Here is a 16,175-nt window from a genome sequence, read left to right as displayed (position 1 = left end):
ACGCTGGCCAACTGCAGAGGACAACATGAACACCACAACATCCAAGCACCCTGGAAGAACAGAACCGGCAGGCACACCGCACAAAAGAGGCCAGTGGCAGACAAATCAGAGGCGCAGGAGCAGCACACCCACCGTGCAGCATACACACATAAGCAGGAGTGCACCACGGCATTGACAACATCCCGGTACAAACAGCACCCCCACCACATTTGAACACAGGACACAACTGGTTCAACAACTGTGCACAACCTGCCAAATCACTTCTGTAATCACAGGGAAAGTAACAATGTACAATTATAAGCTGAAACCTGCAAACATGTTTTTTTCACACATGAATGGCATTTGGACACTTTCTACTGTCGCTCGATTGCAATGGACGGTCACAATGTTACGTGCTCATGAGAAGTAAGTGTCAATGATGGTATACCTACAGGTCATTCCTGCTGCTGCTGCAGTGGAATGTGGGCTGCCTGCCCCATCACCACCATCATCGGCCAGTTCCTCTGGAACTTGAATCCATGGGGCCCTGTGCAAACACAGATGTTGTGCAACACACAACATGCAACAATCAGCTTGCACACAATGTTCAGGCTGTACAGGAGCTTTCCACCTGTGCCGTCCAGACACCTGAAACGTGACATCAACACGCCAAATGTGCGTTCAACGATGCCCCTGGTACATATGTGGGCAGCATTGTACTGCCTCTGGGTGGGTGTGGCCGGGTCTCAGAGGGGTGTCATCATCCAAGGTAGGAGTGCATATCCTTGATCAACTGTGACAGTGCAAGGACAAAAGAGTCAATACCTGGTTCGGCAGAATGTGATGGCAGGTCCACCAATCCAGTGACCCCTGTGCTGGCTGTGTGTGGGGTGAGTGTTAGCCAGCCCACAGGGAGTAGCTGATGCTGGTAACTACATCAGCCACTCAGACATGCAATGTCAGAACTACAAGGTGGGATGACATGAGTCGCACAGGGCTAGTGGCCCTGGATGCACAGCGGGCGACATTGGCCCACCGCCACGGGACGCTGACCTGCCTGGGACTGGGGTAGGGTCATGTGGGCAGAGCAGTGCTTCAAATGGGTTGTGGCTGCATTCGGCATCTCCACACGTTCACCTGTTGTGTGGCTGTGGTGCCATGAAATGTCTGTATTCGGTGCAGGGATAGGCCAGGATGACCATGGAGTGATGTTGTTGTGTCTATTAGCTGGTAGGTGGTCGTGTAGTTTGACATGTTGATTGTGGTTTGGTCATGTGTGCATCCCCACAGTTGTGCATTGTGCTGTGGACGCATTGGGATGTGTGGTGTGTTGATTTGGTACTTACCAACAAGCAGTCCCGTCCCATATGTGCCATCCTGGAAGCGCTAGTTGATGTTGGACTGTCGGAAGATGAAGGAATCATGCACACTGCCTGGGTGGTTGGCGATGACATTGGTAAAGAGTCCTCGCTGGTCCACTATTGCCTGCACATTAATGGAATGTGTGTGCTTTCTGTTGCGGTAGTGGTGTACAGTATCTGCAGGGGGCACAAGTGGGGCATGTGTGCAGTCGATTGCCCCCAACACTGCCGGGAATGCGGCTATGGTGTAGAAGCCTTGCTTTGTCTCTCGCTGTTCCTGCGCAGTATTGGCGAAGTGAAGGTACTGGGGTATGAAGCTGAGGATGGCATCCAGGACAAGTGTGATGAACTTTGATAGGGCTGACTGTGAGACCCCTCTGACTCTGGCAGTTTTTGGTTGGAAGGTACCAGAGGCCAACAGGTGCAACACAGCCAGCAGCTTTGTCTGCGTAGGAATGTTGGTTGTCCGCTGTGCTGGGACCATCAGCCTGTGGGCGATGTGGGTCAGGATGCTGTGAATGGTTGTCCTTTTGAGTCTGTAGTGGGCAATGACTTCCTCTGGCGTAAGGTCTGTGAGGGTGGTGTGTTTTCAATAGGTCAGCCGTCTTACTCTGCTCTGCCTCTGTGGTGGTCAGGGGGTCGGGTCCCGGTCCTGGGGATGGTGGCGGTCCTGGGGGTGGTGGTGGTGGGTGTTGTGGCCCTGTTGGGGCTCAGAGCTGCATGATGAGTAGCTCCATGGCGTCATTTGTTCTTTGGGTGTGGCTGTGTACTGCAGGTAGTCCTCTGTCTTTACACCTGCTTGAGGCAGGTGTGAAATACCTGTGGCTACCGTGGCTTATCGCATGTTTTCAGGTTCGCTTCGTGGATCTGTCAGTTCATTGTGAAAATGGTGTTGTTGTATTTTCATGTGTTTCTGCACGGGAACACCTACTCTGCATCTCATTAGCATTAGTTGGTGTAAGGTTTTGGGGCTGTTATCGCGGGAATTCTGACAATGCCTGCTGTTTGCACCAGCTTGTGAATGGGGTGTTAGTTCTATCTCCACTTTTGTTGCGTTAAGGTGGTGTTAAATCGGCAGTAAGTCCTTGTGAATATGCCCCGTAGTGAACGGTTGTAGAGTTAAAGGATGCCATTGTAAGGCAAAATTAACCTGGTGGGTTAGCGGTGCTGTTGGTCTTACTAGTCATGTCCCCACTAACAGCCACACCAGTAAATAGTTATAAATATTCATGGGCCTTTTCTCTACCACCCCTTGCCAATCGAATGCACCTTAACCACACAGGTCAGATCTTTTGAATACAGTAATCAGTTATCAATTTTTGAGCAGTTTTCAAATCGTGTGTGTTGGTGCCTTGCGGGAGCAACAAGTCCCTGAGTTCATATACATATTTGCCACATCTAAATAGGACAGATGGACTAGATTTGGAAAAGCAGAATGCAGGTGCTTCCAATCAGGTGAGGGTTCCTTGGGCCAGAAAGATCGGCTTCAGCAGTCTCCTTCTAGGTAAATCTAGATTTTGGCAGCAACACTGGAGGTACAGTAATGATTCATGCTTGTATCTGACGCCATAATCTGCATGCGCTGCGTAACCTTTTGCTTTCCTCGGAAGGCATCATATCCGTGTGTTGATTCATCTTGACCTGCTCTACAACTTCCCGAGCTTCAGCAACATTTCATTATAGTTTTCTTTCGTGCAGAGGAGCCAATTTCCCAGATATTTTTGTTCCCTGGTGTATTCATCATTCATTCTCTTGACGCTGTCCACTGAAATAACCAGAGCACTCGCATCTTTCTACAGTTTTTGGGAGACACAAATTCAAATCCATCCCAGGAGTCATTACCTCTTTCTTAAGTTTAGTGAAACAAACATTGGAGTTAGTCTTTAGTGGTGAGAGGCTTGGAGCAGAATTTTGGTGGTCATGACCTCACAGGTTCTCAGTGCCAGGCATGTGGGTGCAGATTGTCATGGTGCAGAAAGAGAGGTTTTCAGGCCCGGAAATCAGGTTGGGGATCTCAAAGGGGAAACGACCTTTATAATGAATTCCTAACAACGAGTGGGCTTAACAAAGAATCCTAAACAACGACCTGTCCATGAACTACGACCTCCTTAACCACTACTTCACCTGAACCACGACCTCCTTAGATGTAGTAAGAACCATTTCCCAAACTATTCCTCATTCCAATCGTTGATGGGCTTGAATCCCATTTTGCGCACACCATTGACGCACTGGAAATTCTGACAAACTTGGAATGAGGGCCTCGTTGCACCTTTCGCTTCCACGAGGCCCCACGCACTCTCTCTATTTTTGTGCATTTTTACGTCACCTGACTTTCAAAATGATTTGCGATGTAAATAGCATAATTGTACTTTCACATATTTTAACATCAGCTTTAGGGAGGCACTACAGGTTTGCAAATATATACAGGTGGGGCTCCAGTATCAAGTGAATAATCAGACCGCCACACAAGAATAGCATGGCCGTGGAGTGTGACACATTTTTATCTTCATGCCTTTCAAGAAAGCCAGACAGGTACATAAAAGGTTATCACCTAGGAAACATATTTTCGAAAGCACAAGGAAAACATGCAAGCCAGATCGGCATAAATATTCAGTCAACCATAACCTATTCATAGTTTTTAAAAAGAATCCAGTGAGGCTACTTTCACTTTTTTTGATCCCATTTCATCTGCATAAGGAAGGAAAAAAATGAAAGTCACCACAGCCAGACAGTGTTGTTTAATTAAATTTTTTTTTGTTCGTGTTTCAAACATGCTTTTTTTTAAACGTAGTGGTAGATTACGATTATATGTCAATAGATTAATTTTCGTGGTTCAGTAAGTTGTGCTTCAATTCAGAGTGGTTTAGCTTTTGTCGTAGTTTGCCTTTGTTGTTTAGGTACTCGGGGCAGATTTACAACAAAGTAACGCAGCACGGTGCAGCAAGTCATTTTGCTGTGCCGTGCCGCGTTAATTTGGAAAGGAGAGATGCGAAATATTTACAAGAATATGTCGCATCTCTGTGCTTCCCCTGCGCTGGCGCACAAACTGAAGCCATGCGCCGGTGCAGATACCCTTCCACCATGGTGCAAGGATGCCTGCGTCGTGGGGAGATTGTTTTTGTGCAGGAAGGGATAGCAGCGGGTGGATACAGCAGCGGGTGGATCAAAGTTCACCTAAAACTGGAATCATTCTCAAAATATATCAACACTTTTGCTACCACATGGGTTTAGTCCAATACAGAGGACTTTATTTTGTCACATTGTAATCTGCTGAAATATCTCAAGAAATGCACAGGGTGATTCAAGGTGTTCGAAACTGTCTGAACAGTAGAGACATTATATTGTTTGTAGGCAAATCTCATCAAAAACAATGAGAAACACCTGTAAAAGATTTACAGTGAGCCTGCTATGAAAGACTAGCTGTAGGGAAACAAAGGAGTCCATACAGGCCTCCTGTCACCCCTGTGCATAGCGATGGATGCAGGGGGGCACATGTTGTGCCCCCTATCTGCATGGACCCCTTTCCTACATGGCGTGGATTGTACAGTCTATGCCATGAGGGAACGGTTTTAGGCACTCCCTTTGCTGTGCCTTTTAAATAGGCCCTGCAATAGGACTTCCATGGTGCCTGCACGCCCACCAGACAAAGAGGAAACTCGTAATCTGTTGGGCGGGCAGCAGTCGTCTTTGGCAGTCAGGGAGCGTGGCACTGGCCAGGGGCGGCCTTAGGCATGTGCAAGCTGTGCACCTGCACAGGGCCACCAACCCCCAGGGGCCACCACGCCAATATATATCCTTAATATAATAATCCTCTGAGGATGGATACAAATTTGCTTGGCGGCCCCTGGCAGGGATTTGGCGTCCTCCGGCTCTGTTCTACTTCCAAATACCCTGACCCCCCCGCCCCCCTTCACTGGCCTCGGCGCTCCGCCCCGCCCGGATCCCCTCTTCTGGGGCCCCTACCTAGGCTCCCTGCCCAGGGCTGCCATGAGCCTAGAGCCGCCCCTGCACTGGCATGGCAGTCAGCTCACAAACTGCCAAAGTCGTATTTCAGGCCCTAAATGTTCTGAGGCATGGGTTGTTGTGTAGGAGAGGTGTTCAAATAAGCGGAATGTTAACCCTGGCAATTTGGCAGAAGAAGCATGGCATGGGAGTGGCTCTGTCAAGAATTGTTAGAATGTATTCACATTTTGGAGCAGGGAGATGCAAGAGTCTAAATGGTCTTGCAAATAGATCTGGCATTTCAAAGGCTGAAATACATGATATAGACACTGGGTTGGTGAACCAGAGGTTGAGTGTCTGCCGAGTACTGAGGCTAGCATTGTATGAATTGGGAAAAGTTACAAATTCAGAGAAACTTTTCCTGGAGAAAGTGATGGGTGAGATAGGATCTGGTAAGGTAGATGACCAAATGACAGGCAGCATAGTGCGTGTGTTGCAGAGCGCAGAGAGGCACAGGGAGATGTGGAGTATGGTCACTGACTGGAGCACTCTGGCAGGATGTTTCAGGGCACTGGTGTGGCAGCATGGTCCCAGAACCTGAGGTAGAAAATAGAGTTTTTAAGTTACAAGAGGTTTCAAGGGCATTGATTAGGGTCCCAAGCTAAGTAGCTATGTACTAGGAGCCCGCCAAAAGGGGATTTGGCTTAGTGGGGCAGGCAGGGGTCATTACTTAAGAAGGCGGTCAGATAGCATGAGAAAGAGGTTATGGATTTATCCACAGCTCAGGCGTCATTGATTAAGTTTAATAGGATAAGGAGGATGTATGATGTTACAATGCATACTTTTACAACGCATACCTTTACAATGCATTTTTTACAAGGCAACATCCATTACAACGCATTCCATTACAACGATTTTTAAAAAACTACCTTTACAACGCATTCCATTACAACGCATACTACCTTTACAACGCATACCATTACAACTCATACCATTACATTGCATGTATGGTAAGTATTGGATAGTGTAGGGGTAAAAACTACTATTCTAACTCCAGGGGGGTGCAACAATAGGGTAAGTGTTGGATAGTGTAGGGGTAAAAATTACTATTCTAACTCCAGGGGGTGCAACAGTAGGGAAAGTGTTGGATAGTGTAGGGGTAAAATTTACTATTCTAACTCCAGGGGGTGCAACAGTAGGGTAAGTGTTGGATAGTGTAAGGGTACTATGCGTTGTGATGGTATGCGTTGTAATGGTATGCGTTGTAATGACTGCGTTGTAATGACATGCGTTGTAGTGGTATGCGTAGTAGTGTAATGCGTTGTAATGGTTGCGTTGTAATTGCATGCCTTGTCATGGATGTTGCGTTGTAAAAGTTTCGTTGTAATGGTAGTGTGTTGTAAAAGTTGCGTTGTGAAGGTTGTTTCGCGATAAGGACTTTGTTTTGTTTTATTTTCTGTCTTCTTTTAGCAAACACATGTTTCTCGTATCAGGATTAATCCACAACTTCTTAAGGGAAAATAAATACAATAAATAACATTCTTAGGGTTGCAGTGTACTTACATACCACAGCCCCACAGCACCTGTGACATAGTGCTGTTATTAGGTAACGTCATTTGATGTGAACATCTGGAAACCCATGCTGAACATGCTTATGTAATTGGATCATCATTCTCTTTTCATGATTATATCCTCTAGAATATATTCACAATTAAAATCCCATCAATATTAAATTGTCAATGGGATAGGACATGACAAGAATTTATAATCCAAGCGCGAAAGTGGCAAAAGTGAGCCCATTTAGGGAATCCAGCTATAAAAAAAACCTGTTGTACAGCTAGTATTGTCAACACACTTTTCTAGCTTCTTATAATGTAGTTCAGTCAATCCTAAAATATAACATTTTATATTTTAGGATTGATTAAACTAGATGAGAAGGAGCTTGAAAGGGTACGGAATCTGAGTCTCTGGTGGCATAGACCAGGATTTATAATGCATTTGGGAGCAGGGACAGCATCCAAAGCAGACACATTATCCAAATATAACACGCTCAGCTTTCTTGTTGAATTAAACCCTTCATGTGACAGAACACCCACCTAACATTGGGATGTGTAATTTATCTTGACTGCTCTAATATACCTGTGATTAATTCATAATAATTGTATTTGTAATGTGACTTAGCTATCACAATTGAAAAGTGTTCTAGCCTCCCTCTCAAGTTGTTCCCCCACAGCTGGGTGTACCTGGTAGAATGTTGGTGTGCTGCCTGGTTACCCTGTTGCTGGGTGCTTCTCCCACAGCTGGGTGTACCAGGTAGAATGTTGGTGTGCTGCCTGGTTACCCTGTTGCTGGGTGCTTCTCTCACAGCTGGGTTTACCAGGTAGAATATTGGTGTGCTGCCTGGTTACCCTGTTGCTGGGTGCTTCTCCCACAGCTGGGTTTACCAGGTAGAATATTGGTGTGCTGCCTGGTTACCCTGTTGCTGGGTGCTTCTCCCACAGCTGGGTTTACCAGGTAGAATATTGGTGTGCTGCCTGGTTACTCTGTTGCTAGGTGCTTGTATTCAAAGGAGCGGAGAGCAGTGGGAGAGAGATGTGTCCTACTCACTGCTCCTTTCTGCTGTGTAGTTGCACTGGAATAAACTCCTGTTGAACCTATCTATTACTGCGAGTTCTCTACTACAAAAAGTAATTTCCACGTTACTTTCAAACTAGTCTCTCTGCTTTACAGTTCATGATCATGGAGATAACTGTTGATGGAACATATGTTTTAGGGAATGGGGCACTAATGTATAGCATACAATAATAATAGAGTCTGTATGGCAGGTATGGGGGCTACTGACTGACACAGATTTAGGGGAGAGTAATAAAGGTTTAACTGCAGGACATCAGGACTGAATGTGGAGGAAGCTATTAGTGATCCAAGCTGTGAAGTGGCACCAATGAAATTGTTACGTTTAATAATTTTATCTCACAGTTACTCAACCATAAAAATGTTGATCAAAAGACTAAAATGGCACCTTTAGATGACTACACAAAATATTTATAAGTGTTATCGCTCCCTGTGTCTTCAATATTTTTCTCACATTTTCCTGCTTGTTGTTTCTGTATTATAGGCGGGAAATACTGCAGCTTGGAATGAAAAGAGGGAAACTAACAATGCTGGTAAGTATTTAATATCTGGTTAATGTGTATTTGCATTTTGTGAGTGGTAGACGATTGGTGGTCTCAGTGCTCTAAACGCATGCCCAGGACTAACATTTGGTGTTTGAATGTGTCCAACGGACCCCATAAAATTAGCACCCCCAATTGTGTCAGGGAAGGCGCAAATTGGTATGTAACTGTAGAATTAGGTTAATGTTCTTCGTCAACACTCTAGAAATCCTCAATGAGAAAGTAAGAAAGAGATCACACTAACCACTCTCTGTGAGAAACATCACTGCAATTTAGGAAAGTATCAACCCTGGTCTTAGTGAAATGGTATGATATATTTGGTAGTGAGTGAGAAATAATGAATAAACTGATGTTATAGATTAGAAAATGCATGAATCTTTGCATTACTATGATGGCCATGGTAACGACACAGTTTTGAATGTCTTGCGCTTTTGTGGATCCATACTAATAGCATTATTAGTTAACATGGTGAAATCAAGGAAGGGGTTTTCCAAACGAAATTTTTTCCAACTTTGCATAAAAGTTAGTGTTGGCATAAACTATCTAGCATTTCAAGTGTTTGTTGTTGAAGGACTTAAAAGATGTCCGAAAATATCAATATATCATCTAACTATATCACCACAAATGAAGCAAAACCCATCGCTGACCATACTGGTATTGAAATGCTAGTATGCAGCTGCGACATTGAAAAGTCCGAACTGCATCATAAGATATTCATGGTGACCACAGTGAGTGTTGAATATGGTCCTCCATTCATCTCCTTTATGTGTCCTCACCAAATTGTTGGCAACTTGGAGGTCTAGCCAAAACAATGACATGGGCCCAGATGTAGGTAATAGCAATTTACCGAATGGTAAATACCGAATTTTACCGATTCGGTATTTACTAATCGGTAATTGCTATGTAGGTAAAATATTAGGTAAAAATACTGATTCGGTAAGATTCGGTAATTATCGATTCGGTAATTACCGAATCTGTATTTGCCATTGATTCCTATGGGCCTTGAAGCCCATAGGATTCCATAGCAAATACAGATTCGGTAATTACCAAATCGGTAAATTTACCGATTTTACAAGGGGGACAGGGTGTCACTTTGACACCCTGTTTCACCCCTGTTTCTGGCTTGTGTGCCATGTGACGCACAGACATGCCCTTAGGGCATGTCTGTGTGCCACATGGCACATGTGTACATGCACAGATGAGCATGCACACTGGAATTCGTTATTTACCATGGAATAGTATTCCATGGTAAATAACGATTCGGTAAGGGCCTGTGGCACTGATTACAGTGCCACCTACATATGGATTTACAGTATCGGTAAATTTACCGATTCAGTATTTTACCAATTCTGTAAATTTACTGAATCGGTAAATATACCGATTCTGTAAATATGAGGCCCCCTACATGTCAAATACCAAATACCGGTCGGTAACGGCGGAAATCGGCCGTTACCGACCGGTATTTGGCGACCTACATCTGGCCCATGGTTCTTTTGTTATAATCAGACAAAAATTAGGAGTGAGGGATTGCGATTTTTGGACTTGGCCCTCGGTGCAGTCTCATATAAGATTTGTGCCTCCCCTTCTCCTTTGCAGAGTCAGTTTTTGTTGGCATTAGGACTCTATGCACTTTACCAATGCTAGCAAGTGCTAAAGTCCTTGTGCTCTCTAATTGGCCTACACCTAATTGGCACATTTAATTTACTTGTAAGTCCCTAGTAAAACGTACTGCATGAATCCAGGCCCTGTAAGTTAAATGCTACCAGTAGGTTTCAGCACACATTGTGCCATTTACTGCAGTAGCCAGTTAAATCATCACATTTGCCACTGCAACCTGTAGTGCAGTTGTAAACTGGCATCCCAACCTGACATAATACACCTTTTGCCATGTGTTAGAAATGGGGTCTCTAGTTGGCAAGTGTTTTCACCTTTGTCTAAGAAGGGACCCTTCCTTCTAGTCAGGGTAAGGGGGACACACTTCTAAAATAACCCCTGTTTACCCCCTTGGTAGCTTGGCATGAACAGTCAGCCTTATCTCGGATGCAATGTGTAAAGCATTTGCCCATAACGTACAATAATACAGTGAAAAAACCACAAAAGGACACCACACCAGTTTTAGAAAAATATCTGAGAGAAGTTGGCCTGGTATATGATGTTCACTATTCTAGTGAGCACCTTGCACCAGTCCAAACAACCCTTATGGTGATGGTTGTAAAGTCAACCTTATAGACCAGCTATCCTAGTGGTAGCATGGACAAAGCAGTCTTAGGCTAAACTCAAGCGGGGATGTGCAGCCAGCTGTTTTACCATATGTAACCCCTTTAATACCAAATGAAAGGACACCACACAGGTTATATATAAAATATATATGTATTTATTTCTAACACAACCCCTCTGAACTCTTTATGAGGTCAGAGGCACAAGCACATAACAATATACTTAATTATCATACAATAAGTTGCAAAAAATACAGTAGGGCCCTAGGGGCACGCTAAACCATATACTAATATAAGAACCACGTCACGGACAATGGATAGGCCTAGGTCCTAGGGATTCGCTGGGGCTACACTGTACTACCAAAGGATAGGGAGGAAGAGGCCCAGGGGAGGCGTGTGCAGTGTCTTTACACACACGCAAGTTACCATAGAGTTAGAATGGGAACAAAAGAATTGGAAACTAGTTCTTTTAGGGCACTTCTGAATGGACTTGAAGAAAGCTACTTGAAACTTAGACACTAGGATAGTCAATACCTACAGGAGCACCGGAGTACTCGCGTTACCTCACCCACAGGAAGCGGGTGCATAGGTGTCAAAGTGTGTCGGGTTTCGTCGCTGAATCCTATGGAGCCTTGAAGAAAGATGCAGCAGGCAACCAGGGGAGACGTGTCTGTTTGGATCCAAGGGTGGATCAAGGATGAAGAGTACCTGAAAGCAGAGGGGACAGAGTCTGAGTCACTATCCAGTGACCAGGAAGGAACCAGGCGATGTCGATAAGCAATCAGGTGATGTCGTGAAGCTTGTCTCTGCAGTCACGTGGACCAGGAGGCGTAGACGATGACCAGGAGTCAGGCACGGACTGTCCCACAAAGGCTTTTGCTGTCGGTGGTGTCGGCTTCCAGATTGGAGTCAACAAGCCTTGGCTAAGGCAACCCACGCAGGAATCGAAGATGGCTTCTTAATCAGACCAGCAAGGTCTGATGGGCTTCTTCTTTTCAGGGAAGTAAGGGCCAGTCTGGAGTAACCAGACCAGTGGTGTACATTCAAAGGTTCGTCGTCAAGATTGCCACTAGCTAATGGGTAAGTGACCGGACAGACGTGTTGAGCAGGAAAATGCAGAAGGACCCCACGCGGCACTCATGGAGTGTGGAGGGCTGATCTTCGGTGCAGATGATGCTCGGGCTGGGGCTTCTCAGTCCCCAATGCACAACTTCAAGGGTGCCTCAGAAGTTGCACGGAAAGCAATTTGCTGGCTTTCCAAGATGGCCCGTCCCATGTCTCGCGTCGCCTCCACGGGTCTCAGCTTTGCTGGGACTGTGGATCGGGCTGAAGGAAGTCTGGAAGTCCGGGTCTTGTCAGGCTCTGTGCTTGGGCTCCGGTGGGAGCGTCAACAAAGCAAACCGTTGATCGCTGGATGTTGCCTGCTTGTGCAGGGTGGTCATTCCTTGACCACAAGGGAGATTCTTCAGTCTTCTATCTTCAAGTAGAACGTCGAAGGTCCAGAGCTTCGTTTCACGTTTCAGTCAGGATTAATCTAAAGTCTTGGGACTCAGCTCCTACCTATATACCAAATCTAGGGGCTGGGTTATCTGCTAGGTCCCTCCTATGGGTGGGACCAGGGAAGGAGGTGGTAACACCCCTTTTCTCTTTTTCCAGTTTCAAACCAGAGCTGGGGCTGGAGTGCCCCAGCGCCGGTTTGAACTGGATTACGCATGGAACACCTTGTGTGCCCCAGGCAGTGTCTCATTTCTTTCAGCCCTCTCTGCCCCAATACACTATAGCCTGTCTGGGGTGGTGCTAGCACCTCCCAAGACAGGAAACCTATTGTCCAAGCCTACCTCGCTGGAAGGACTCCCAGCAGCAGGAGGTCAGACTTGTGTTTGGTTAAATTTAACCGGTATTAGTAGGTAACAACATGTCTTCTCCCTCTAGAAGGGTGGAATGCTACCCCCGTTGCCAGAACTGGTGAGAGGGTAGTATTCCAAAGTGAATGACACCTTACACGACATGTTTTGATAAAGCCAAACCAGAGTTAGCATTTAACCGCGAGGTTCATAATGCACTTAAGAGTATATGGTATGGCTATATCCTAGCACAGCTATAAGGACATGGTTCCAAAAGCTGCAGACAGGCTCAGCTCATGCTAGAGCACCATCTCACATAAAACCAAGCACTCTGCCTCCAGGATTGTTACAGCCTGCCATAGGAGTGACTTATAGGTGTATATGTGTCTAGTTATAAGGTTAGATAAAGGAATACTATATCTAAGCAAGGGGTGATTACACGACCTTGCCCAAGCGGAGTGATCAGCCAGTTGTGTCAATGTGAGTGGCCAGCCAGGGGTGACATAATACATGCTGCAGCCCCTGGTAGGCCTTGGATGCACCTATGCCCTGGGTACCTATAGTATACTGTACAGGGGCTCATAAGATGACCCAATTCCCAGTTGGAGATGTACCTAAAGTACATGGATTTCCTTTTGCAGTGAGAGCAGATAGCCTGGGGCCCTGATTAGCAGGATCCTAGGCCAACTAAGTTGAAAACCACCTAAACACTAGGCAAAAAGTCTGGGGTAACCATAGTCAGGTATCCTACACAACCCCCCCCCCCCCCAAACAAAAGGAGATAAGGCTATCCTTGACCAGGTAAGCCTATATTGCCTAAGTGGCCTTATAAGTAAGTACATGCACTAGCATGGTTACCCCCTGTCTCATGGTCCACTAAGCAGTCCCTTACCCTAAGGGTATCATAGGGTCTCCACCATAGGGAATCACTACCTGTGGTGTGTTTTGGCAAAGTAAAAGGCTGGGGTTGAGATGGAGTACTGAAGTGAGGCTCCTCTAATGTAGGGCTCAGCTTCTTCCAATCATCTTCCACCATGTAGGCCTTTCTTTCCTTGACTGAGTTGCAATGTGCTCTCAGGGTCAACCTCTGGCTACCTAAAGCTGGAGACTGGGTCCCTTTTGTTGGCTTACTGGAGGGACAGGTCAGGTTTGGGTCCACTAGGTCCCAGGTTTGGCTGTTTTCCCCACAGAATCCTTCTGGGGGAGGTTCCTAACTAAGTGTAAGGGAGATCCCTCAGGAGTTTTTGAAATTTTCACCTTGCTAGGGCTGCTAGCTTTGGTGCCCCTAATCTGCTGATGGGGTGGTTCCTGCGGACAGGGGGCCCTTTGGGGTCCACCAATGGCCTCCCTGACCTCTGCAGCCCTGGGCTGGCTGAGGCAGGGTAGAGAGGGGCAGGTTACCTGCTCCAGACTGGGTCTCACCTTGTTAGGGTCCACTGACATCAGGGGCTCTGCCAGGCTAGGCCTGACAACCTCTGGGGCAGTTCCTTTACAAGGGGTAGGGTCAGTTCCCTGAGGAGGCTGACTCTCACCTAATGTCTGGTGGGAGGGAGACTTTTCTTCCTCCCCAATACTCTCTGTCTGAGTGGAGTGATCCATAGTTTCAGGCTTCACAACACTAAAATCTGTTTGAGTTTGGGCTGTGACCATCACAGCCCTACCAAACGTTTCGAGAAGCAACTCTGTTTGGGTGTGGCCTGTGACCATCACAGCCCTGCCAACCTTTTCAGGGAAGTCTGCTTGAGCTTGGGCTGGGACCATTACAGCCCTTCCAACCTCTTTAGGAAGGAATTCTGCTTGGGCTGGGGCTGTGGCCATCACAGCCCCACTAACCTTTTCTGGAAGGCCTACCATTTTGGAATGGGTTTCTTGTTCTACCCCAGCCCAGGCTGAGATTTCTAGATCATTACCCAGTAGACAATCTACAGGCAAGTTTGTAGACACTGCCACGCTCTTGTGGCCAGTGACACCTCCCCAGCTAAGATTAACTACTGCCATGGGGTGATCTTTCTGCACTCCATCAATGTTGGTCACCTTATAGGTGAACCCAGTTAAAAGTTGTCCTGAGGGGGCTAGATTATCAGTCACCATAGTGATGCTAGCCCCTGTATCTCTGTAGGCTTCAACTTTCTGGCCATTGATGATCGGCTCCTGTCTGTACTTCCCCAAAGTGTTGGGACAAGCAGAAAAGTTGGGAAACCCCATGCCATCTTCACAGACTAGTTTCTTTGTTGGAGGACCTGATTAGGCCAGAGTCCACCTGAGTTCCCCAATTATACCCAGCCACATTTTTGGGGGCATTCCCACCACCTGGGGGATTACTACTAATAGTAACAGGAGGCCTGTGTTAGGATCCAGTCCTCTTTCTTTGGCCATGTACAGGTAGATCACCTGCTACCGAGCGGGAGGGGCTTCTGTATATAAGGACTTCCTACTCATGTCTCATTGCTTGGTTTTGTGTTCCTGTCATTTTGGACCCGCTCTGCTTGGATTGGATCGGCTCTTCGGATCAAGCTCTGCCTTCCGTGGGGATATTGAGAAGCCTTGCCACGCTGGCCGGCGGCTGCCGGTTTGTGTTTTGTTAGTTCCCGCCCTTTCAGGAACTTGTGTCCTATTTTTGCTCTTTTAGCGAATGTTACCTGTGACTTTTCCCCGACCTCGGTGACCGCTTGCCCTTGGGACCCCTTCAGCATTTTGCCCGGACTTCGTTGCTGTACGCGGCTGCGTACGGACCATTGTGCGGAGTCTTCCGGGGTTTGTTACAGCCTGTTTCTTTCGTTTTGTCCTTTTTTGGTTCCTTTTACGAACATTTTTTGGAAATCTGGTCATGGAAGTAGCGTTTCTCCTTAGTTAGTTAGTCTAGGTGAGGGGGAGGCCTACAACTCTGGACTTCGTGCTTATTTCATGAACACTTGCTGAACATTGTAAGGGTTTTTTTATGTCCGTTGACTTTTTCCCCTTCTTTCAAGTCCTACGTTGTTGTTTTCTTGGATTCGAGGCGTGTGAGGAAGCTAGCCACACCCATTCTTATACTGCATCCAGAGAAGGATCTTCGGTAAGAGGGGCTTTTTGCCTAGGGGTATCTATTATTGTACTTGGCCATTGAATGATTACTCGTTGGGTTATATACCCCTTGATGTGTCCCTATTAAGCTGTTTTCTTTATTGTTCCCTTCTACAGGTGCATGCATTAGTCTGACGGGATCAGCCTCTCAGAGAGTCCAAAGGCTCCCTTGTTTTTTCTTCCCCCCTCCCTATTCCAGCGTTCTGGTAGTTAGTTCTCTGTGTATTACATCAGTGCACTCTGCTAGGGCGAGGGTAGGGGATAGGGATCAGCATCGCCTCTGCAGTATTAGGCCCTGTTGGATGGTCAAAGTGACAGAAAACCAAGCCCAAGAATTGATATACTGCCCGGGCGATGTTGCATGGGACTAGTCGGGAGATGGCTGAAGAGGGTGGTATAACTCTTCAGGACCTTATGGGGGCGATTACTACCCTGCAATCTCAGGTGCACGATTTAAGGCAAGATAACTTGGGGTTCCGACAGGAACTCAGTGCAATAAGAAGCAGGGATCAAACCAAGGGCCAACATCCAGTTAAACAACCTGCAACCTTCCATTTTGATAGGGGTGCAGGGCTAGGAGCAGCGGGAGGGGCCCCT

General features: G+C 46.5%; 1 protein-coding gene across 1 annotated transcript in view; it reads left to right on the top strand.

Moving 5' to 3' along the window:
* LOC147685062 (GTPase IMAP family member 8-like) overlaps window positions 1–16,175 on the top strand; it is a 248,397-nt gene that overhangs the window by 206,549 nt on the left and 25,673 nt on the right. The window contains exon 3 of the mRNA XM_086939754.1: window positions 8,398–8,446. Coding sequence (XP_086795880.1) covers window positions 8,398–8,446 — 49 coding nt within the window. The remainder of the gene's footprint in view (window positions 1–8,397; window positions 8,447–16,175) is intronic.

This window comes from Lissotriton vulgaris, chromosome 10 (assembly GCF_964263255.1).
Source record: "Lissotriton vulgaris chromosome 10, aLisVul1.2, whole genome shotgun sequence".
NCBI lineage: Eukaryota > Metazoa > Chordata > Amphibia > Caudata > Salamandridae > Lissotriton > Lissotriton vulgaris.
The sequence above is the reverse complement of the archived record's forward strand: the minus strand, read 5'-3'. Positions and strand labels throughout refer to the sequence as shown.